Source organism: Panthera onca, chromosome A2 (genome assembly GCF_046562875.1).
Source record: "Panthera onca isolate mPanOnc1 chromosome A2, mPanOnc1 haplotype 2, whole genome shotgun sequence".
Lineage (NCBI taxonomy): Eukaryota > Metazoa > Chordata > Mammalia > Carnivora > Felidae > Panthera > Panthera onca.
The window spans coordinates 150,817,294-150,842,513 of NC_138340.1; the positions used below are offsets into that span (position 1 = coordinate 150,817,294).

A 25,220-nucleotide genomic window follows, 5' to 3' on the forward strand; every position below is an offset into this window, starting at 1 on the left:
AATGAGGTTTCATATGTGGGGATCCTAGGGGAGTAGTGCCTGGAAGGTGTAACATCGAGTTCAGTAAATTACTGAGCATGTGATCTGGAAACCGCCAGTTTCTTTAGATTAACTTTGTCGACTTTAGGCACAAAGTGTCACTCAGCACTTAATTTTCCAGAAAATAATTTAAATGGAGAGATGGGGAGTAGCCATTACAAATTCCACTTAGGAGACCATAGTATTATACAGTAGTATGTACTTAGTAACCTCTTGGCCAGTAATGTTGGAATGAATGAAGAGCATTCCAAAAATAATTAAAATGAAAACTTAATATGAAACTAATAGGAAAGTCTTGGGAACAGAGTAGTTAGCAGGGTACATGAATTATAGCTGGATCTGTTCCTAGGCATCTGAATGTCCTTAGCCATGATTTTTTTTTAACTTTTTTTTTTAATGTTTATTTATTTTTGAGAGAAAGAGAGACAGAGCGTGAGCTGGGGAGGGACAGAGACAGAGGGAGACACAGAATCTGAAGCAGGCTCCAGGCTCTGAGCTGTCAGCACAGAGCCCGACGCGGGGCTCGAACTCACAGACTGTGAGATCATGACCTGCTGAAGTTGGACACTTAACCGACTGAGCCACCCAGGCGCCCCCCCTAGCTGTGATTGGATAAAGCCTCTCTACTCTTCCCTAATCCCTCTTGGCCACTACCTTTCTTAAAGCTGAAGGTTAGGCTTTTTCCAGGAAAGAGCATCCTCCAGACCATGCTTAACCAGACATCATAAAGAGCATGCTCTCATCCCAGCCCTGACTACATCTGCCCCAGAGTGACTTCATAATAGCAATCCATGTTTTGGCTAGACTTGTTTAGGTAAGCTTTAATGTTCAGTTAGGTCATGGGTACAATTAGGCAAAGTATAGATCTACCAGAAGATGTTTGATAAATATGTGTTGAATTAATCACTATTTCTGTTTCATTAGACTGTGCTGTTATAAAGTGAGAAGAAATGCAGGATTAATAAATAACCTTCTCACTCTGTTTTGATTTTACTGCAAAACTGAAGGCAGGTAGATTTTATCTAATTTTGCACTTAATATTATTAACATTTCACTATTATGCCAAAAAGATCCATTCGAAATCAAATGTGCATTCTAAATTTTTTTTTTTTTTTTTTTAACGTTTATTTATTTTTGAGACAGAGAGAGACAGAGCATGAACGGGGGAGGGTCAGAGAGAGAGGGAGACACAGAATCTGAAATAGGCTCCAGGCTCTGAGCGGTCAGCACAGAGCCCGACACGGGGCTCGAACTCGCATACCGCAAGATCGTGACCTGAGCCGAAGTCGGATGCTTAACCGACTGAGCCACCCAGACGCCCCTCAAATGTGCATTCTAAAATACATGAATTCTAAAGTGTATACCAGGTTCTTCTGTTTATATTGTTTGAAAGTGAAAGCATGGAAATGGTTTTTTCTTTCTTTTTTTTTTAATTGCAAAACCAAGTAAAAAGTAAAAGCTTCTTTCCAGTTTATCCTGTTTCTTTCCCCAGAGGCATCCACTCCTAACAACTTATGTCACTGGTCAGGAAATATTTTACTGCAGTATGTCCATATGTCAACAACAGCATCATTTGTTGTTGTTATTTAAAATTTTAAACATTTATACAAGACAGGAAAGAGGGAAAAACAATATCATACCAATAAATTGTAGCATAGAAGGAATGTTTAGTTAATTTGCTACATGAGAAAGGACCACATTACAAAATTTCAAAGATAGTTTAAATTGGAAGACATGAAACAAAAAATATTTGAGACTATAGTTTTAATAACAAAATGTCATCTGTGTTAACTCTAGCTTCAGGCTGACGCCATCAACGCTTTTGGAGAATCACTACAAAAGAAACTTCTGGACATTGAAGGATTATACTCGAAAGTTCGATCTCGCTATAGTTTCATACAAGCTCTTGTCAGACGTATCCGAGGCCTGCTGAGGATATCAAGGAACTAAGAGCCCGTGCTTATACTCTTCTAGGGAAGAGAAGAATTGGGGAAAACTGTCCCCTTTTTATGGACTAGTTTGTTTCTAAATTATGACCAAAAAATATTTTGCTATTTCTTTCTTTATATATGGACATCTTTTCTGTAAATTTCTTTGCCTGGTTCCAACCTCACTAGTAAAAAATAAATACTTTTTAAAAAAGACACAAAACATATGGCTAGTCGTTTTTGAAATTTTACCTAGAAAATGATCAACGTTATTGGGAATCCCCTTTCCACAGTGGTAGTTTTCCCCTAGGGGTATAATTCTGAATGTTCTTTTAAAGGCATAGTCTGGAAATTGCAGTTTTTTATCTCTTTGTTATTTGCATTGCATTTCTGTGATAATCAAGGTCACTCCATGGGGTAGAGTGGACCACAAACTATAGTTATGCTGTTTGATAGAATAGTGTACTCACTACTGTGAAGATCTAATAGAAATGTCCCAAGAAAGGAAGTTATCTCTTTGCTAAAATTATTTTTTTTCCTGCATGTTAGTGGCAGTATAATAATTTGGATTTGTCCAAATTATTTGATTGTGAAATTTCTCAAATTAATCACCTACTGATAATTTCTCATATAATTAATGTGATGCCTACGATTAGGGCAAAAGAATTTAGACCATCATCACTCTACTTCTTGCCCAATTGTGCTTATGTTCAAGTGACTACATCATCTCAAAGTCCATTTTTCCCTTTCTAGCCATAAATTAGTTCAGCCTAAAATAAAGGAGAGAAAGGGAAAAGTGTCTTGACTCATGAGTAGCAGAAAATTAATACTTAGTTCTATAGTGTTTCTTTTTTAAAAATATAATTTTTTTTTTATAATTTCTGTGGCTTTTTAGCATATTAAAATTTTTTAAATGTTTACTTACGTTTTTCTCCTTAACTATTTGAAAGTATATTGTAGACATAGTGACACTTTATCCGTAATATTTCAGCAACGAATAACAAGGATATTTCCTTCCAAATCATAATACCATTATTGCACTTAAGACGTTTGCTAATAAAATACAATAAAATTTTCAAATATTAAGGCAATATTCAAATTTCAATTGCCCCCAAAATGTACTTCTAGAACTTTAATTTTTTTTATCCAGAATTAAATCAAGAATCACACATTACATTTAGTTATCTCTTTAGTTTCCTTGATTCTGAAATGTTTCCCCTCCTTTTTGGGGGGAGATGGTGATTAATGTGACACTTGTTAGCTGTTTTGAAAAGGGTCCCAAAGTTACTTTTGTTTTTGTTTTTAAATTAAGTTTAGGTTAAACATTTTTGGCAAGACTACTACAATTCTGTGGGTGACACTATGCCTTCATATATCAGGAGGTTCCTATCAGTTTGTCCCATTATTTTATTTTATTTTTTTTAAATTTTTTTTTCAATGTTTTTTATTTATTTTTGGGACAGAGAGAGACAGAGCATGAACGGGGGAGGGGCAGAGAGAAAGGGAGACACAGAATCGGAAACAGGCTCCAGGCTCCGAGCCATCAGCCCAGAGCCTGACGCGGGGCTCGAACTCACGGACCATGAGATCGTGACCTGGCTGAAGTCGGACGCTTAACCGACTGCGCCACCCAGGCGCCCCAGTTTGTCCCATTATTTTAAGTTTGCGCACTTAATTAAGGTAGTGTTTGACACACCGGCATTGTAAAGGTTATCTTTCTTCCCTTGTAATGAATAATCTGTGGGTTGATACTTTGAGACTGAATTTATGTTTCCAAAAACTATCAGCCGTTGCTTTTTAAAAAATGCTTATTTTTAACGTTTATTTATTTTTTGAGAGACAGGGCACGAGTTGGGGAGGGGCAGAGAGAGAGGGAGACACAGAATCCAAAGCAGGCTCCAGGCTCTGAGCTGTCAGCACAGAGCCCCATGTGGGGCTCGAGCTCACAAACTGCAGATCATGATCGGAGCCAAAGTCAGACGCTTAACTGACTGAGCCACCCAGGTGCCCTTAAAAATGCTTATTTTTGAGAGAGAGAGGAGGGGAGGGTCAGAGAGAGACAGGGACAGAGGATCCAAAGCAGGTTCTGTGCTAACAGCAGAGAGCCCCATGAGGGGCTTGAACTCACAAACTGTGAGATCATGACCTAAGCCAAAGTTGGACACTTAAGCCAACTGAGCCGCCCAGGTGCCCCTCTGCCACTGCTTTTATCATTAACTCAGGTTTAAAAAATTGTGTATGGTTTTGATCATACAAATAATATCAATATTATAAACATGCAGACACCCACTCTATCCTCATGTTACATACTTCATCAAATCTTAAAATTAACCCTATTTGCTCAAGAATTTATTTTTATTTTTTTTATTAAAGATTTTTTAATGTTGATTTTTGAGAAAGAAAGTATGAGCAGGGAAGGGGCAGATAGAGAGGGAGACACAGAATCTGAAGCAGACTCCAGGCTCTGAGTGGTCAGCACAGAGCCCAATGTGGGGCTTGAATTCACAGACCACGAGATCATGACCTGAGCTGAAGTCAGATGCTTAAATGACTGAGCCACCCAGGCACGCCAAGAATGTTTTTTTTTTCTTTTAAAGAAATATACTATGGTAGATACAGTTGGGGCTCCTGTGAACTTCCTGTTCCCAATTCCCCTACATCCCTTCCAGAGGTAACCATTGTCATGAAGTTATTGTTGAATTTGCCATTCATGTTTTATGCTTCTACTACATATGTGTGTATCCATAGACATTAACAAGTATTGTTTTACAGGGTTACTTTTTTTTTAATTCTTATTTTAATTCCTGTTAACAGAATGTTGTATTAGTTTCAGGTGTACAACATAGTGATTCAGGAATTCATACATCACCCGATGCTCATCACAAGTGCAGTCCTTAATCCCCATCACTTATTTAACCCATCCCTTGTTTTATAGGTTGTTAATCTTGATATGTGGGTTGTCCTACTAATGGATCAATTTGTAGTTTGCTTTTTTTTGGTTCAGCATTGTGTTTTTAATAATTGCTCATACTCATTTATTATAAATCTTGAATGGTAGTTACCGATTTTACAGATACCCAAATTTATGCCGTCTGTTGTTGGTGGACTGGTGTACATTTAAATTCCCGCTATTATTTGTGTTTGTATTTGCTATTACGAGCTGTGCTGCAGTGATTATCATACATGTCTCCTTGGATGAGACATGTGCTATGTGAGAAGGCCTCTCTGGATCACATAATTACGAGTGGAAATCTTGAGACAGAGGTTAAGAGTTCTAAATTTCACTAGACGTTGCTGTATTTTTCTTAGTGGTTGCTCCAATTTACTCCTACCCATGGGGTGAGAGTTTCTGTTTTTTCATACCATTAAGCACAGTTCCAATTGTCATACTTTTGTTTTTTTCTAACGACTTATTTTTTTACAGCAGTTTTAAGTTTCCAATAAAACAGAGAAAGAATCAGAGACTTCCCATATACCCGCTGCCCCCACACATGCACAGCCTCCCCCACCCTATCAGCCTCACTCACCAGAATATGCGTTTTGACCAGGGATGATCCTACATTGATGCATCGTAATCACTCAGAGCCCATGGTTTTTACCTTCCAGTTCACTCTGGGTGTGTATCCATCACTGTAACGTACAGAGGAAAATCTTGATCTGCACTGCCTGTTCATTTCTCCATTCCCTCCTACCCACCACCCTCATAACCTTTGTAGCCAATTATTTTTTTAAATTTTTTTAATGTTTATTTTTGAGGTGGGGAGGGGCAGAGAGAGAGAGAGAGGGAGACACAGAATCTGAAACGGTCTCCAGACTCTGGGGCTTGAACTTAACAAACCGCAAGATCATGACCTGAGCCAAAGTCAGAGACTTAAACGATTGAGCCACCCAGGCGCCCCGACCAGTTATCTTTTTATTGTTCCCATAGGTTTGTCTTTTTTCAGAATTTAATATACTTGGAATCACAGAGTATGTAGGCTTTTCAGAATAGCTTCTTTCACTTAGTACCATGCATTTAAACTTCCTCCAAATCTTTTCATGGTTTAATAACTTTTTATTTTTTAAGCACTGAATTGTATTACATTGTCTGGATGTACCACAGTTTTTTAATCCACTCACTTCCTGAAGGGCATCTTGGTTGTTTTCCAAGTTTTGGCAATTATGAATAAATCTCGCTTTTATAAACATCCTTGTATGGGTTATGGTGTGGACAGAGGTTTTCCACTCCTTTGAGCAAATACCAAGGAGCACGATTGCTGGGTCATATGGTAAAGATAGTTTAGTTTTATAAGATACTGCTGAGCTGTCTTCCAAAATGGTGGTACCATTTTGCATTCCCCCCCGGCAGTATTTGACACTTCTTGTTCTGAATCCTCACCGGGGCTTGTCAGTGTTCTGGATTTTGGCTATTCTAATTGGTACCTCTTGTTTAATTTACATTTCCTTGATGACATACAATGTGGAGCATCTTTTCATGTTTATTTGCCATCTGTATATCTTCTTTGGTGAGGTGTCTGTTAAGGCCTTTGGCCCTTTTTTTTTTTTTTTTTTTTTTTTTTTTTTTCAACGTTTTTTATTTATTTTTGGGACAGAGAGAGACAGAGCATGAACGGGGGAGGGGCAGAGAGAGAGGGAGACACAGAATCGGAAACAGGCTCCAGGCTCCGAGCCATCAGCCCAGAGCCCGACGCGGGGCTCGAACTCACAGACCGCGAGATCGTGACCTGGCTGAAGTCGGACGCTTAACCGACTGCGCCACCCAGGCGCCCCTGGCCCATTTTTAAAGTCAGATTGTTTTCCCATTGTTGAATTTTAAGGGTTCTTTGGATATTTTGGATACATGTTCTTCTTCAGACTTGTCTTCTGCAAGTATTTTCTCCCAGTCTGTGGCTCTTCTTCTAACTCTTTTAGTATTCTTTGGGAGAGCAGAAGTTTTAATTTTAATGACATCGAGCTTATCAATCATTTATTTCATGCACCATGCCTTTAGAGTATCTAAAAAGATATCGTTATACTCAAGGTCATCTAGATTTTTTTCCCGTGTTTCATCTAGAAGTTTTATAGTTCTGCGTTTTATGTTTAGGTCTGTGGTCCATTCCGAGTTAATTTTTGTGAAAGATATAAGGTCTGTGTCTAGATTTATTACTATAATAACATTAATATAATATATAATATATGTTTATAATAATATTACTATATTATTATTGCATGTGGATTATTATTATTATTATTTGCATGTTGAGGAGTCTAACTTTACACTGTGGTATTGCCTTTGCTCTTTTATCAAAGACCACTTGACTATATTTATGGGGGTCTGTTTCTAGGCTTTTTTATTCCATTGGTCTGTCTGTTCTTTTGCCAACCACATTGTCTTAATTACTGCAGTCTTCCAGTAAGCTGAGTAGTGTTTGTCCTCCAACTTTGTTCTCCTTCAATACTGTGTTAGTTACTCTGGGTTTTTTGCCTCTCCAGATAAACTTTAGTCAGTTTGTTGATATCCATGAAATATCTTGCTGGGATTTTGATTAGAATTACCTTTAATCTATAGTTGAAGTTCGGAAACACTAATTTCTTCACAATGTTATTGAATCTTTTGTGAACATGGCGTGTATCCATTTATTTATTTATTTGACTTTTTTATCAAAATGTTGTGGGTTTCCTCATAGGGATCTATATTGTACATATTTTGATCAGTGTCTAAGTGTTTCATTTCGGGTGGTATTAGTGTAAGTATTGTGTTTTTAATTTCAAATTCCACCTATTCATTGTTGGTATATAGGAAAGCAATTGCTTTTTGTGTATTAACTTTGTATCCTGCAACCTTGCTAAAATCACTTGGTTCCATGAGTTTTCTTGTTGATTCTTTTAGGTTTTCGACCTAGGTGATCATGTATTGAAAAATTTTTGCCAATCCTGTGGGTGTAAAATGGCATCCCCACTTGCAAACTTTGTGTATTGTTTACCTTTTTTTTTTCTCTGTTTATAAGCTTTATTTTTTGGGGGGTTGTGGATTTCTTTTTATGTGTAGGTGGTAAATATAAATTTAGAGGGCTTTAGTGTATTCAGTTTTGGGTTTGCAGATATTTTCTCCCAATCTATTTGGTTATCCTTTGAATTTTTTTTATGGCGTAGAAGCTTACATTTTAATGTAATCTATCTTTTCCTTGAGGATGTGTGTGCATGTACTCTTTATGTTTTATTTTAAATTTGGCCAAAACTATTATAAAACTTGAGGGTCATAAATCTACTTTTCAGTATTGTCTTTTGACAGTTTAAAAATGTTGCCTCCTCTGGGGCACCAGGGTGGTTCAGTCGGTTGAGCATCCAACTTTGGCTCAGGTCATGATCTCACGGTTCCCGAGTTCAAGACCTGCATCTGGCTCCCACTTCAGATGCTCTGTCCACCTCTCTCTCTCTGCCCCTCCCCCACTTGTGGTTTCTCTCTCAAACATAAAAATAAAACCTTAAAAAAACTGTTGCCTCCTCATTAGGTCATTAATCCCTCTGGCACTGATTGTTGAGAATGGCATGATCTCTGTTTCCAATCTCTTGCTACAGTGAATATTTTTGAGCATACACAATTTAACCCAGTTGCTGAGACAAAGGGTTTGCTCACTTAAACTTAAGATAGTTTTGACCAAATTACCCTCCAATGAAGTTTTAACAGTTTGTATCCCCATCAGTACTGAATCACTATGCCTGTTTCCCTACTCTTTCCAATGAAATGTGTTACCAAGCTTTTTGATTTTTGCCAATCTGGAGAAAAATGATACCTCATTATGGTAGTAATTTACATTTTTCTTAGTGTGAATGCCACTGAGTATCTTTCCATATGTTTGAGCTATTTGTATTTCCTTTTCTGTGAGCTGTTCATATCCTTTGAACACATTTTATTGGGTTGTTGGTCTCATTGATTTGTAGGGACTCTTCATACAAAGGAAATTAGTCCTTTCTCACTTGTTTTATCTTTTTTTTTTTTTTTTCCATACAGGAATTTTTAATTTTTAGATGGTTGATTTTATCAATCTTGTGTTATGGCTTCTGAATTTTGTTTCATGAACCTTCCAATTTGGAAATTATAAAACAATTTCTCCTTTTTTTCCTCTAGCAATTTTACTGTTTCTATTTTTGTTTTGTTTTGCTTTGCTTTGTTTTGTTTTTGATCTGTAACTTTATGGAGAAAAGCAGAAATGGAGAGAAAATGCTTCTTAATTCCCGGTCGCTTTCCTCTTCCTCATCATTGGCCACTGTATCTCTATCATACACTCCATAGGGTTAAAACTAGTATGTTTTGTTATAGTTTGGAACAAGAGTTCTGCTTAATAGACAAGGGTGAGTTCTGAAGGTTGCGAGCAAAGAGAAAAGGTGGTCATCCTTTGTAAGCACGTGTTAAGGGAGGTTGTTGAGGGTTTCAAAGACCAGGAGCTCATAATACGATAGGGCAAGCTCTGTGTGGAGACAGGATGGGGAGAGGTCTCCTAGAGCTCACTGGCCTCACCAGTTTACATGACAAGCATTTATTGATCCCTCATGTCTCACTTGATTCCCACAATTCAGCAAGGGAGCTGGCATTAGACCCGTTTACAGAGAAGGAAGGCAAACTTCAAAGAGGTTAAGTAACCGGGAAGCGAAGGCAGTCATGAATTGGACACAGTTGTGTCAGGCTCCAAAGGCCTCCAACTTAAGCACCTAACCTCTCTCATAGGTGCTCCTTTCAGTTTCCATAGCATACATGCGGCACTTTTGCAAAGTACAGCGCTCCTCCCCTCCATGGTTTCTGCATGAGGACCGGGTATATCGTGTTGCAAAAGCTCGGATTCTGCTTTGCACCTAGGGATGGCCTCCTGCCCTCCTTGCAGTTCAGGGAGTCCTAAGCCTAAGTGCATCAGAATCGTCGGGGTGCTGGTAGTAATATAGATCCCGGGGCCCGACCCACGTTTCCAGAAGCGGGATTTGGGGGACTGGCGTCCCGGCATATGAACGACCAAAACTATCCAGCCAGGCCTGGGACTTGGGACTTGCTCCTCCTCAGCCTTCTCACCAGCCGGCCGGTTCAGGCGGTAATGCCGGGGCGCTCCGCCAGGGGGCGCCGGGGCGCCGCGAGCGGCGCGCGGGTGGGGCGGGGCGCGGCGGGGCGGGGAGAGGCGAGGCGGGAGGCGCGGGCGGGGCCGGGCGTGACCCGGAAGCCCACGGCGGGTTCCGCCCTCCGCCCCAGAGGCAGGCTCGGACGGGCCCACCCAGCGGCAGCCGCCCTTCGCTCCTTCCTCGCGGACACCATGCTCCAGTTTCTGGTGAGTGGAGCTGCCCCGCAGGGGCTCGGGGTGGCTTCGGGGCCCTCGAGGGCTCCGGGGCCGGGCTGCGGGGCTGTAGGGGTGTGCGCGTGGGTCCGCGTCCCCGCAGCGCCCGCTCGTCGCCTGTCGGGGTGGGCTGCAGGGTTTTGTTTCTGCCGGGCGCCCATCCCTTTGCTGTACTTGTTCTGCAGTCATTCAAGTCACGCCAGAACTTGGAGGCGTCAGCAGGCATTTTCAGAGCCACTTCTGGGCCGTCCCGGCGGATTGTGTAATCGTGGTGTTAAAGCTTCTGGGGTCCTTAAGGACTTCGCGGCCTCCCCTCTTCTGCCCCCCGCACCCCCGCACCCCAATCCCTGCCGGAGAGCCCTGCTGGTTGGGTTTTTGAGAACGGAAGAGGGCGGGGAGGGCCAGGAATAAGCTCTAAATTAGTAAGCCACCCCACGAGGCGCAGAAACACAAGGTCGGAGTTAGAGGCTTGGGGGCTGGGGGGGAGGGGACCTCGTCAGGCCTTTTAGAGCTTCCAGACTTGGAGGATGGCTGGTTGCTGGCGTGAGTCAGACCCCGGTGTGCAAGCAACTCTTCCAAAGTGCTCATTTTTGGGGGGAAAATGAGTGTTACTATGAGCAAATAAATTCTACCTCCTGGCTCTTTATTTCGGTTGAAAACTGGTTTTCTGGCGACGCTGAGTGTATTTCAAAGATTGCCCGGTGAAGGTTTCAGGAAGTCTCGCCAAACATTTCCAAGTGAAAGTCTCTCTTCCAAGTTTTTGAGCCTTCCACACTTGATGCTTTCAACCTCTGGTTCTGACAAGAAGCAGGTGTTCCATTGTCTTCCTGGTGGACACGTTCGGTGCCCTGGGGAGAAGATGCTTTCCCACATGCTATGTTCTTTATTACAGGGAATAAAAAAGTGCCTTGTTTGGGTTTTCTTTTCTTTTCTTTTCTTTTCTTTTCTTTTCTTTTCTTTTCTTTCATGGTAATTGATTTTTAAAATCTCTAGGTGGAAAGAGGTATCCTTGATATAAACTGCCCAAATAGGACAGGGCTGTACCCTTTGCCTCTGGAAGTTTCTCCAGTGTCCTAACTAGGTGTTAGTTTAGGGGGCAATAGAAATATTTACTGTCATTTAGTTGTAGGAAACACAAAGGTTAAAAACAGTATCAGTGGCGCCTGGGTGGCCCAGTCGGGTAAGCATCCAATTTCCGTTCATGTCATGATCTCACGGTTCACAAGTTCGAGCCCCGAATCGGGCTCTGGGTGCTGACAGCTCAGAGCCTGGAGCCTGCTTCAGATTCTGTGTCTCCCTCTCTCTCTGCCCCTCCCCTGATCGCGTGCTCTGTCTCTCTTTCAAAAATAAATAAACATTTAAAAAAATTAAAAAAAAACAAAAAACAAAAAACAGTATCAGCCCCAAAGTGTAAGATGATAGCATTGAGACTTCTACAGCTGTAGCTTATTGATTCCATTATACTTCATAAGTGCTTTTGCAGAGTGAATTTTTTTGGTTTTGGAATAAACTTTTGCTGTGTATAAATATGCATGTATCTGATTTGAGGATTCAGAATTCTCAGCATTCAAGAAGAGATGCTGCATCCGTCCGTTACATTCCTAGCTCGGAAGTAACTGGAACGCGGATGCTCTCTTGCCCCCTTGTTCTCCCATCTCCTCATCGCATCTTTTGAAAGACGTGGATAGTATTACTTTTCACCTTGATTTTACCTCTGTCGAATGATTCACTAAGTCTCTGAACTTGGGCAAGTCTTTCTCTTGCTTTTAGCCATTTTATTTATAAAATGGGTTGAGGGGTGCCTGGGTGGCTCAGTCAGTCGAGTGTCGGTCTCTTAATCTCAGCTCAGGTCTTGATCTCAGGGTTATGTGTTCAAGCCCCGCGTTGAGCTCCACCCTGGATGTGAAGCCTACTTAAAACGACAACAACAACAGTGGGTTGAAGCAGGTGATCCCTAAGTTGTCCTCGAGCTTTTAACCTGTGACCAGCCATCTTGTCCTGGTGCTTAAGCAGTCAGACGCCTGGGCTCGAACCCTACCTAGCTCCATCGTTTTTAAGCTATGGGAACTTGGGTATGTTATTTAAATTGTCTGTGCTTCAGTTTCCCCATATGAAAATGGGAACCTACCTCATGGCTTTGTTGTGAGGATTAAAAATGAGTTAACACATGAAGGTGTGTTAACCGACACTTAATAAGGACTCAGATTTATTCAGTTTCTCGCTGGAACCGGTCCTAAAAATGGGGACCCGTTTACCCTCAGAAAGGTAGGTGATGGGAAGAGTTTTGGAAGTAATGAAATGGATACAAAGTTAAACCTGTGCCTGGTCATTGCACATTCTGGAACCCTCCAAGACGTTTCCTACAGTTGTCACTTCCTGGAACACCAGTTGAAAACCACTGCACCCGATTGTGTTGCTTTTATATTCCTTTCGTTGTCCATTCCTCCGTGGATTAAAACAGTCGCCGATCATCCCGGTCTCAAAAACTTGTTCCCGTGGTCCTGCTGCCTCTTTTCCCTTTAACGCAGTAGCTTCCTTGATCGCAGTAGGTTCAGCCACGGTTGTTGTAAGGAAACTTCTGAGGCTTTTGGGGGAGGCCTGATGTGACGGACACCGCCGGGAGCCCTGCGTGCCCTGCCTGCGGTGCTCTTCCCGGGGTCATGGATTGCCCTTGTTACCTTCGAAGTGGCAGCGCTTGGTGCTCTTAATCACCTCCTCCTCAATCCCCCATCTCTTGGCTTTTGGATCCTTCCTTGTGCGACATTCTTTGACACTAGAACACATGTGGCTTTATCTTTGGGGAAGAGCCTGCACAGAGTGAAGGCGACTGACTCTGGTGCTGGCCCCTCCCAGGGCTGAGGGGAACAGTATCTTGGGGCAGCAGCCGGGAAATGGTCCTATCTAATCTCGCCTGCTGGCACTGGCTGCTTTTCCCGTCTTTTGGTTTCTAGGTGTTTCTCAAGGCTCAGTCCCTGACTCTGCTCTTCTCTTCACACCCACCCTCAGGGAGTGTGTTCCTTGTCATACATCACCTTTCCTCTTTGCTGCTTCCCGGACTACCTTGCGTCCCTTTCTCTGAGTTCCAGTTCACTGTCATCAACTGTCTGCTCAGCATCTCTTGCCCTACCCTCTCTCTCAGGCCCAACACATCTGGACCCGTTGCCTCTTCCATCCCCCACCCTGCAACCCATGCCCCACAGCTGACTTCTTTCTCTTCTCCAGCCCTTTCTCAAATTTGAAATGCTGACATAATCTTTGATTTGTTTCTCTCCTTCATTCTCCATATCCTTATCAGCTATGCCTAGCACATAAATGTCCCTGTGTAGCCTTGGGTGAGTTCCTTAACTGCTCTGTGCCTCAGTTTCCCCAGCATAAACTGGGCAGTAATAGTACCTGCTTTATAAGTCTGTGAGGAGCATGAGCTAATTCATGAAAGGAGAATGCTACCTTGCACACAATAAGCACTCAGTAAACATTAGCTGTTGTTTTAGGCCATTGGGTCTTCATTACTCACCTTACGAAAGTTCCATCTTTATGTTCCCCAGTGACAAGTTCGTAGAGTAGGTCTTTTTTACTCTGCCTTTGCACTAGGTACACCAGCCTAGTTGGGGTAGGAATGTGGGTTTTGAGTTGGAGGAGTGATTGTAGGTTATGTGGTTTAACATGCTGACACTTGGTCTCCACTACTAACGGGGTGTCTGGTGTATGTTTTGTCACCTCCCGTTAAAATAGGCTCACTATGGAGCACCTGGGTGGCTCAGTTGGTTAAGCGTTCTGTCTCCCCTTCTCTCTGCCCCTTACCTGCTTGTGCTCTATCTCAAAATAAATAAACTTAAAAAATTAATGAATAGAATAGGCTCACTACTTCCTCAGAGGATCTGTCATTTTTGGTCACCATCTTACACTATTCTTGGTGTTAAAGAGCAGTTCTAACTCACATGACAACACTTCACATATCAGAACAGCATTACCTTGGTACCTTTCTCTATCCCCTGACCCCCATCAGCCTTGTCTTTAGACTAAACATCTCTGATTCTTCCATCCATTCTGTATTTCAGGTTCATGCTGGTTAGCCTTCCCCGAATCTAGTTTGGGGTTGGTTGGTTGGTTGGTTTTGAAACACGGCCCCTCCATCCAGTCTGATCAGCCTTAGAAAAGTAAGGCTGCCTTCTCTACTTCTACGTTTCCTTTGATGCCCTTGGTGTTCTGTCCACCCTTGCAGCTGCCTGAGTAATCCTCCAGTCTTCTTCACGTGCTCAGAAACTGTCAATGGTCTTTATGTCCCTCCAGATCAAAGAGTAACCACTTGCACTTGATTTTCAAGATTTGCTAATCTGACCCCATTTTCCCTTCCTATTGCCCTTCAACGTATCTCCTTTGCTTTTGATTGAATAGACTATCTTACTGATCTGGACCAACCTATGGACCTTCCTGCTATCAGACCTTCCCATACGGTTTTCCCTTTGTCCTCTTTTTTGCCTCCCCCTTCCCCAACTACTCTTAATGGCTCAATTCCCATCTTTTTCCATGAGCTTTCTTTATTACCTTAAGCTCCTGAAATGTTGACACTGTTAGGATCCATCTCCCCATTAATTTACATCTTTGTATGCCTTTCATCAATGTTTTATTATCTTCTCAATAATAGTCTTGTACCTTGTTTTTTATATGTATATTTCCAGGTACTTTTTAGTTGTTCTGAGTGGCATCCTTTTTAAAATTACATTTCCAAATTCATTGCTGATGTATAGAAATGCTAATTTGGGTGTATTGATTTTTTTAAATGTTTATTTATTTACTGAGAGAGAGAGAGAGAGAGAGAGAGAGAGAATCCCAAACAGGCTCCACGCTGTCAGCGCAGAGCTTGACGTAGGGCTCGATCCTGTGAACCGTGAGATCATGACCTGAGCCGAGATCAGGAGTCTGATGCCTTACCAACTAAGCCACCCAGGTGCCCCTGGTGTATTGATTTTTGTATCTAGCAGTCTTCCTTATCTTTTAACTCCCATAGTTTGTACATTCACTTGGAAGTGAATCAGTGAATGCCATACTGTGAAGGCAGTCTTATCTCCATTGAAGGCAACAAGGACAATTTTGTGCTCTTTTCCAATTTTTTCCGTAAATCAAGTTAGGACTTCCAGTAGTAGTAAGAGTGGATATCCTAGTTTTTTTTTTTTCTGCTTTTAGTGAAAATGCTTCTGAGGTTTTAGTATGATGTGTTTCTGATATTTCCTTACAGATGAACGAAATCCTCTTCTATTTCTGGTTTAAGAGTTTTTATTATGATTGTCTATTGAATTTTGTCATGCTGTGTACCCATATGGTGATCAAGTGATTTTTCTCCTTTGATGTGTTCATACAAATGACATTAGATTTCTAATAGGAAGCACTTAAACTATGTGGCCCATTCAGACTATCATTTGGTGATGTGCTCTGTTTTGTTCATTGCACCTTCATGCGTTTTAGTCTTGTCTTTCTAGAGTAGACCATAAATTCCAGGGGAAGCAGCAGCATACCTTATATTTAGATTTCCCAAGCACATGGCACTTAGGCAATACTATTTTATTTCATTTATTTAATTAGATATTCCTCTTTTGCCTGATGACTTCTCTCAGATATTCATAAGATACTTGAATATTTGAATCAGCTTCTTTGAGAACAGGCCAACTGGTTCTACCTGATAGACCTCTTTCCAGAATGTTACAGCTAACTTTTTCATGAATGTCCCAATTTAATTCACTGGCTCAATTGAAGAATTAACAGCCACCCCCACCCACCCCACCCCCCCCCCCCCCCCGCGACCCCCCGCCCCGCCTCTTCTTTCTCTAAGGAAAATTATTGAGTATGAAATCTAGCTTACATCTTAAAAATGCACTTCTCTGTGGTTGCAGTAGAGAAGCCATAGGTTATATCCTCAGCAGAGTTTTGTTTTAATGGATAGAATGTGGGTTTTATTATTACTTGAAGCAGCTGTGAAACACAGTTGATAATTTCTCCACAACAAGTCTAAATGTTTAAAGACTAAGGTACAAAAAGGTGGATCTTTTCTTGCCTCCTTGAAATGGAGCAGTCTTCAGACAGGTTCTCTAGGTGTGTAGATTAAACTGAGAAATTGGGGCACCTGGGTGGCTCAGTCGGTTGGACGTCTGGCTTCGGCTCAGGTCATGATCTCCTGGTTCGTGAATTCGAGCCCCGCATAGCGCTCTGTACTGACAGCTCAGAGCCTGGAGCCCGCTTTGGATCCTCTGTCCCCCCCTCCCCCTTTCTCTGCTCCTTCACTGCTCACTTGTACTCTCTCTCTCAAAAATAAGTAAAAAAAATTAAAAAATATGTAAAAAGTAATTTAAACTGAGAAAATTATCAGCATATCTTTTATTAATGCTAGATAATGTATACTTTTGGTTTTATTGTCAATGTGTAGCTTTTCTCATCTGAGACCATAAAATATTTTTGGGTAACCTTTTGAATGCTAGTTGTAGCTATATTTGCTAAATAAAATGAGATTATTTCTATTATTATTTATTTTTAATGAGATTACTTTTAGGTTTCTGAAACCCTTGTCAGTAAATACGAGATGGTTCAGATTCTGTGTCATAACTTGGGTTTGAAAATGTGATTTGATGAGTCCTCTTTCAGACTTGTTGGGTAGTGTTCAGTCTGGGTTACTGCCAGGTGCCATCCTCAGGTCAAAACTGTAGCTTTATGCGCTGACAGACATACCTTTCTGATTGGGGAAGGGGTTGAGCAGCAAATGATGAGTCAGATTGCTTTGGAGTTTGCTTACTTGTTTTTAAGACTTAGTGCTTGTTGGTGTTGATGCACCCTTGTGACTAACCTGCTTATGTGTCCTTACATAAAAAAAGTTGATTTGCTGTGGTGTTCATATACAGAGCCACCAGGTGATGGCAGTGGTCCTCATTTTTTTCACTGTAACGTTTCCATTCTTTTTAAGCATTTGTCCAGTCCGGAAACCTTGAAGTTGTCTTTGATTTCCTGTTTTATCCCATGTGGCTGATATTTTGCCACATCTTATTGACGTTTAATATATTTTTTAAAATATTTATTTTTGGGAGAGCGCAAGCCGGGGAGGGGCAGAGAGAGGGGGACAGAGGATCCAAAGTGGGCTCTGCCCTGACAGGCTGACAGGCTGACGAGCCTGATGTGGGGCTCGAACTCACGAACCGGGAGATCATGACCTGAGCCCAGGTCAGACACTCATTCGACTGAGTCACCTAGGCACCCCGAATTCAGTGGTTTGTTTTGTTTTGGTTTGGTTTTTGGTTTTTTTGTTTGTTTGTTTTTTTGTATGTTCATAGAGTTGTGTGGCCATCGCGGCTATCTAATTTTGTATCTAGTATTTCGTTGTCCCAAAAAGAAACTGCATACTCATTAGCATTCATTTCTCATTCTTCTCTTCCACAGCCCTGGACAACCACTAGTTTATTTTGTGTTTTTATGGATTTGCCTATTCTGGACAGTTCCTTTAAGTGGAGTCATATAATAGGTGGTCTTTTCCGACTGCCTTTCACTCAGTATAATGATATCAAGGTTCATCCATGTTGCAGTGTGAAGTCAGTCCTTCATTCCTTTTTGTGGCTGAATAATATTATGTTGTATGGATATACCACATTTTGTTAATCCTTTCACCCGTTTATAGCACTTCGGTTGTTTGTAACTTGGCTATTACGAGTAATCCTGCTGTGAACGTTTGTCTGCTGGTTTTTGTGTAGATGTATGTTTCATTTCTCTTGCATATGTACCCTAAAATAGAATTGCTGCATCAGACAGTAACTCTGTGCTCAACTTGAGGAATTGCTAAACTGTTTTCCAAAGTGGCTGTACCCTCAGCAGTTGATAAACGTTCTGCATTCTCCACATCCTTTTCAAAACCTGTTCATCTTTTGTGTTAAAGTCCTCTAGTGGGCACAATGTGGCACCTCACTGTGGTTTTGATTTGCATTTCCTTGATGACTAGTGACACTGAGCATCTTTTCATGTGCTCATTGCTCATGTGTATCTATCTGATTTGGAGAAGTGACTGTCAGATCCTCTGCTGATTTTTAAGTTGGGTTGTCTTTTTATTATTTAGTCACCAGGATTCTTATATTCTAGATGTAAGTCCCTTATTGATAAGTGATTTGCAAATATTTTATTCCATTCTATTGGGTTGTCTTTTCATTTTTGTGATGGTATTCTTTGAAACACAAACATTTTTAATTTTGATAAAGTCCAATTTATCTTTTTTTTTTTTTTTTTTTTTTTTTTTTTTTTTTGGTCACTTTTGCTTTTGGTGTCATATCTAAGAAACCATCGCCTGATGCAGATCTTGAAGATGTGTTCCTGAGTGTTCTTACAAGAGTTTTATGGTTCTAGCGTTCACATTTAGATCTTGACCCTTCTCAGATAGTTTTTGTTTATGATGTAAGGTAAGGGTCCATATTCACTCTTTGGCATGTAGATATCCCGTTGTCCTAGCATTGTTTATTGAATGTATGAGCACATGTGTTAAAAATCACTTGGTGCCTGGGTGGCTCAGTGATCCATTGTTGGTTTTGGCTCAGGTCAAGATCTTGTGGCTTTGTGAGGTCAAGCCCCATGTCAGGCTCTGCGCTGGCAGCATGAAACCTGCTTGGGAGTCTGTCTCCCTTTCTCTGCCCATCCCCAACTCGCGCTATCTCTGTCTCTCTCAAAGTAAACTTAACAAAAAAAAAAAAAAAATTAAAAATATGTTTTAAAAAATCACTTGACCATAAAGGTGAAAGGTTTTCCTGGACTGTCCATTCTGTTTTGTTGCTTACCGTTGATTTTTATTTTATTATTGTTATTTTGAGTTTTCATTCATTTTTTAATTCCAGAATAGTTAACATAGAGTGTTATATTGCTTTCAAGTGTACAATATAGTGATTCAGCAATTCTGTACACTACTCAGTGCTCATCAAGATAAGTGCACTCTGAGGCTTCACCTATTTCCCCCATTTCCCCCACCCACCTCCTCCCTGGTAACCATCTTTTTGTTCTCTATAGTTAAGAACCTGTTTGGGGGATCATCATTGATTTTTAAGAAAAACAATTCAGTCACATTTGCTTCTGTCCTCTCTGCTGCCACACGAATCTGGGCCTTCCATGACCTGCACTTACTCATTATTCAGCCTTTTTTGTGTAGAGCTGCTGGTTGAATACTTCTGAAAGCAGTGGTTTCATCACGTTGCTGCTGGTAGAGGGTAGCCGTTGGTGTTCCACCAAGATCGCATGCGAACTAAACTCCTTTGCCTGTTTCTTGAGGTTCCCTCAGCCAGCCCTACCCAAGTCTCCATACTTAACTTCTATTTCTAAATTCAAATCATCTTCTAATCAATCCCGTTTCTCTTAGGTATCACATCTTCATATTTTATGCCTTGATTCTCCACATTCAGTTCCCTTCCCAGTTTAAAAGATAACACTTTCTCAGCATAATTAGAGACTGTAATGACAAGTTGAGGTACCTTGATCTCTTTCAGATACAGTTTCTTAGAAGAATCACTTCTCTGTCATTCATTTGGCCACTTAATGCATGACCCAGTTCTGGTTTGTCCTGCCTCTGTTACAGTCAAGGTCCTGTACTGGGTGTTGCCTTCAGTTGTTTTGTAACTGTTTTGTTTATATGTAGCTTTTCTTCCTATACATTGTACAAACTCTTTGAGAGTGTAGAGACATTTTATAATCCTTTCACAGGGCTGAATATGAATGTACATTCAGTATGTAAGGGTCTTTGATCTTTTAATCAAAACTTTGGGGACCAGATGTATTGGGAGATGTTTTTAAGATTTTAGAAAGGTTTAAGCTGCATATACCTTGTTACTTAACAGCCCAGTAGCACTCTGGGATAGCCTCTGTTATGACATACATTAAAATATTTCCTGTTACGCCTATTCTCCAGTGGGGTGTAGGGCAGGATCCTATGTTTAAAGATTGCTTTTTCTGTAGCAAAAAGTGAGTTTCCACACTGAATGTGATAGACTATAAATAGTCTCATATCAGTTCAGGTCAGGTGTGATTTTGCTGCCAAATGAGTTACAGTGAAACAGTTTGAGTAGAGTTTGAGTTTCAGAATTGTGGGTAAGGGATTGTGGAGGGACGTGGGTTCTAAGTGTAAGGTGTAATTATAGAGCAGGGACACGCTGTCTCCTCTAATGTGTGGGGACCCAGGCCGGTCTGGACTTCCCTCCTTGATTCTTCGCTGCAGCCTTTTCCTCCCACCCATTTGTCCTTTGACCAATTCGCTCATGCCACTCCTCTGTCCCCAGATCCCTGGTGTTTTGCCATTTTTTTGTCCCCAGTGTGCTTGTGGGAAGAAGCTACATATTCCTAAAGTCTCAAGATGATTGCAGAAAGGATGTAATAGTAATTCATTTAGTGTCAAGCTTGGGAAGCCGTCACTTTTCTTTTCCCTGCACTACCTTCTCTTCTCTGCAGTGAACACAATGGGGGACCAGTGATGTGGAGGGGGCACCATGGGGGTGACATACAGCCATCTGGATGGACTCCTGGCAAGGCAGCCAGGTCTTGGCCTGGATGAAGTTAAGCAATCTTGGCCTGCAGAGAGGTTTCCGATTCATTCAAGACCTTCTGTAATCTGACTCCAATCTAACTTTGTCAGATTAATGAGTCACCATTGCTCAGATTGAGATTTTATGTTTTTATATTTCTTATTAATTTTTTTCTGTGTAAACTTGCCTATTGAGCATCCCATAAAGAACATATAACTGCTTTTCTGGCTTCATGCATTTCCCTCAACATTTTTCTTTTAAAAAAATTTTTTTTTTTAATCCTTATTTATTTTTGAGAGAGAAAGAGAGAGACAGAGACAGAGAACATGAGCAGGGGAGGGGCAGAGAGAGAGGAAGACACAGAATCTGAAGCAGGCTTCCAGCTCTGAGCTGTCAGCACAGAGCCCAACGCGGGGCTTGAACTCATGGACCACGAGATCATGACCTGAGCCGAAGTTGGACGCTTAACCGACTGAGCCACACACAGGCGCCCCTCAAACATTTCTCTTATTATGTGACATTTCTCTTATGTATGTAATTTTACAACATCCCAGTGATAGACTGGGCAGTATTCTGAAACTGGAATTGGACATGACTTGTCTAGAAGCCCATAGTTTTTGTTTTGTGTTGTGTTTTAAAATGACTGCTATTTTTTCACGTGCCTAATGGCTGGTGACCTTGCCAAAAGGAAGCCACATTAGATATGCCATATTTATTTTGAGACACACAGGGTAAGAACCAGGAAGCCTCAAATGTTGGAGCTGGAAGGAACATTGCTAGTATGTTTTATAGATCAGGAAACAAATCAGCTAAAGATACACAGCTAGATAGTGATAGAATCAGAACTTATTTTTCTTGAAAATTTGCAACTTTATGTTTCCTCTGCTTGGTTGCTTGGTGTTAGAGCTAAAATTTTCATTTGATTTTTTTTCTCATCTTCTAAGTAAATTTAATACTCTTTCTGGATTTGGAAAACCTCTATCTGGTTTCAACGCACAGAAGTGAAAAAAAAATCATTTTGCTTCTTGGTACCACCTTGGTAAAACTATGTTTTCACAAGACGTGTCTAATTAATCAAATGATTAGAAAATTGGTCTATGATTAGAGATTGGATAGCCTCATTTATGCTTAATTTAACTAACAACAAACCAATTTAAAGTGTGCTTTTGGTGTTTAAAGCTCAGTAAGGCTGTATTCTGTTTCCCCATATATATCTCTAACTTGAAGACAAGGTTAGATCACACCATTTAGAACTGGTGGTGATAAGTGCCACACTTTTTCTGTTAACCTCTGCTGTGTATTGAATAGGAGCAACACTGATTATAGAAAATGGTGGGAAAAAAAGAAATACCAGATGCCAGTTTGAATTTATGAAATTAGAAATTAGGTGTCCCGTTGGAGGGGCTTAATTGTTGGAGGAAAAAAACCCAGGGAATTACAGATCATCATTAGAACTCAGAGTTTAAGGAGCTTTGGTTCTTTTGTTGTCAGTGGAGTGCTTTAAGTTTTCATGAAATGGTTTTGTTGTTGTTGTTGAAGAAACCAGTCACCCGATGGGTTACACATTTATAGTTCTCTAAAAATCATGCCTGTCTCTTCTCACTGAGAAAGAGCTGGGGAGGGGACGTGTGCTCCCCGTAGGTGGGAAGTGCTCTGCCCATTAGGTCCCATCCAGGCAGAGTGCTCTCAGTTGGATGTTGGAGTTTCCTATGCTGTTCTCTCATGATATATCTTTGTTTGTGAGTGTGAATCTAATTTAGGTTGTTCTGTGTTTCTTTGTTGTGAACGACCCTGAAAAAGTCCCTTCACTAACTATCCTGGGCCTCACGTTCCACTTGAAATAAGAAGAGATTGAACTGTGAAAATCTCTTCATTTTCTAAGATTCTACCATTTAGCTGAGTACTTTTTTAAATCAGATATTTTTCGTTTAATGTAACAAGAAGTAACAAACCAAAGAAGAAAGAAAGACAAAAAACAAATTACTTTCAACAACAAAGTCATCACTTTGGCTTGGGTTTCTAGAACTGACAGTCAAGTGTTTATGGAGGTTGTGAGGGGACAGGGAGAATCTAGGGTAGATTTGCTCAGTGCTACCATTTATTCTCACTTCTGTATGCTCCTTAACGTTTTGGGAGAGTATTTCTATGTTATTTTACAGAAGGAAACAGTCTCACACTACCTAGCCCTAGGCAGGACACAGGGGTCGTTAACTGTCCTGAGCTCCTTAGACTGTTGTCTTTATAGTTTGGTTTGGTCTCAGGTGGCACAGAACTTCGTATCCAGTGTAACTCTTCCTGTTCTACTCTTTCAGCTTGGATTTACTTTTGGCAACGTGGTTGGAATGTATCTGGCCCAGAACTATGACGTAAGTGACCATATCTGTGTCCTCCCGTAATTTGTAGTGACTTGTCTTTGTTGAAGTCAGACATGCCTTCCAGCGTAAATGAAGTCCGTAGGTCTCGGGGAAAATGTCCTGAGTTTTGTAGAAGGATTTTCTGCTGTTTGAAAAATACACCTCACAAAAGCATCTGTCCTCCGTATCACCACAAGAGGGCAAAATCTCATCAATTTAGATGGTCTTATGATCCTGAGCTGTGCTGGTTGGCCCAGAATAATTAACTACTGACTTAGAGTCTTCTTATATAGTTCTGTGGACAATTATGTGATAAGTGGAAATGTAAGAGTAATTGGATCATCTTTTCAGTTACATCAGACACATTTTGTAGAAGGGGAAGTGGAAAAGCAGGTGACAAAACTGCCCATACATGGGGCCTCTGGAAAGGTTGTTTTAAAGAGAGGGAAAGGAAGGAAGAGGTGGGAAGAGGGAAGGAAGGGAAATATGTTAACTTTTGATTTGTCTGTGGTGAAGCTATTAGTGTGACAAAAGAAATTCTTTGTCAACCTTCACTTGAGTTACATGGTTTTCTAGGCAGGAACTTTATTAATTTATATCGCCTTTATTGTTCGTATGCACAACTTCTATTTGGCAGTGGATTGAGGTGGTCAGTGAGTATATAAAAGTAGAAGTCAGAATTTAGCTTCTGAGGAGGGAACATACTTCAGTTTATAGCTTCGAGATCCTTCTTATGCAGCCGTGAGGCCAAGTCGCTTTCAGAGGAAAATAAAGACTTAACAACAGCCCTTTCTTGTAGGAGGAAGAGAAGTAAAAGAGTATCAATTAGGTAGCTGCAAAATTATAATCATCTTTTTTCTCTTTAAAGATACCAAATCTGGCTAAAAAACTTGAAGAAATTAAAAAGGACTTGGATGCCAAGAAGAAACCCCCTAGTTCATGAGGCGGACCCAGCACTGCTTTCTGGATAGACCGATTCTGCTCTTCTTGAGGCCTCCTTATCATCTGAACCAAAAAGCTTTTGTTTTAAATTTCAGCCTCAGCAGTCTTCCTCTCTGCTAGATCCTATGCTGCCTGAGAGCAACAGTTGAGGCTTCGCATTCAGAACTACCCTTTTCCAGCATCCTCCCCCCTTCCCTTCCTCCTTCCAGACACTTGGGACGGCCTGAGACTGGAATTATGGTGCTTGATTAGTAAACGTGACCTCTCCTTTATTCTTTGGGGTTTCTAGTGTTTTCTAAAGAAAAATTGATGAGTTTTGTATGGCTGATCAGATTTCACAGTCTAACAATTATAATGGGTGTTTAAACATTTGTTACTAAATTATGTTGTTTCACGGTAATTAAAATTAAAGTCCAGAAGCCACTTACTCCTGAATTATCCACTTACTGTATACTGTTATCAGCCAGCTCCATAGCTGCTAATTTAATCATTAATCGATTTGCTACATTGACTGAGAAACTATATCCTGAGAACCCTGTCAGGAACTCGGGAGTTTAAAAATATGTAAAATAATGGCCTTTATCCTCTGTGAAATTCAGTCAAGTATGCATGTTTTTCCATAATGATGTCTTTGATTCGACACTTTTCTCTCAAAAGAATCCTCCTATTTTAAGGGATTATAGGTGCATTTGATGTTACATGATGGATAAATGATAAGTTGTCTGTAAAAGAAATATTATGCCTTTTCACATTAAAAAAATGTATTTACATTATAACTTTATAGTAATTCTCATAAGAAAACTTTGAGGGTTTTTGTTTTTGTTTTTCTCCCTGCAATAAAAAATCACCATTGTATGTTGACCCATTGATAGAGACATCTCTCTGCTCCTCATTCAGCAGGGAGAAGCTACTGAAGATGAGACCTCCACCCAAATGCTAAATATTTCCATTATTGATGGGGGTGGGGGGTGAGCATAGAGGCCGCTTTTCGGCTACAGGCAGTGGAAACCTGAACAAGGCAGAAGGGCCCACAGTGAGCACGCAAACGGGCTCATTAAGCCATAGGCCCTAACTGACCGATGGGCTACGTACAGCTAGGCGCAGTTCTAAGGATCACCAAAAAAGGGAGAATTCCAT

The 25,220-nt window shown here is 40.9% G+C and overlaps 2 protein-coding genes across 3 annotated transcripts in view; both read left to right on the plus strand.

Moving 5' to 3' along the window:
- The window catches only part of NUP205 (nucleoporin 205), an 85,247-nt gene extending 83,066 nt beyond the window's left edge, over window positions 1-2,181 (plus strand). Inside the window, exons 43-44 of one of the 2 annotated variants that reach the window (XR_009610222.3) lie at window positions 964-1,046; window positions 1,837-1,943. Coding sequence is in view for 1 of the 2 variants with exons in the window: in XM_060633216.3 (XP_060489199.1) it covers window positions 1,837-1,989 (153 nt within the window). In the remaining variant the exon portion in view is untranslated. Of the gene's footprint in view, window positions 1-963; window positions 1,047-1,836 lie in introns of both variants that reach the window. The other variant, XM_060633216.3, reaches the window with a different exon arrangement.
- Window positions 2,182-10,130: 7,949 nt separating this feature from the next.
- On the plus strand, window positions 10,131-24,944 carry STMP1 (short transmembrane mitochondrial protein 1). Its single transcript, XM_060633218.3, has 3 exons — window positions 10,131-10,258; window positions 23,100-23,153; window positions 24,010-24,944. Exons 1-3 carry the CDS (start codon window positions 10,244-10,246, stop codon window positions 24,082-24,084), a joined length of 144 nt encoding a protein of 47 aa, XP_060489201.1. The 5' UTR covers window positions 10,131-10,243; the 3' UTR covers window positions 24,085-24,944.
- Window positions 24,945-25,220: the final 276 nt, after the last annotated feature.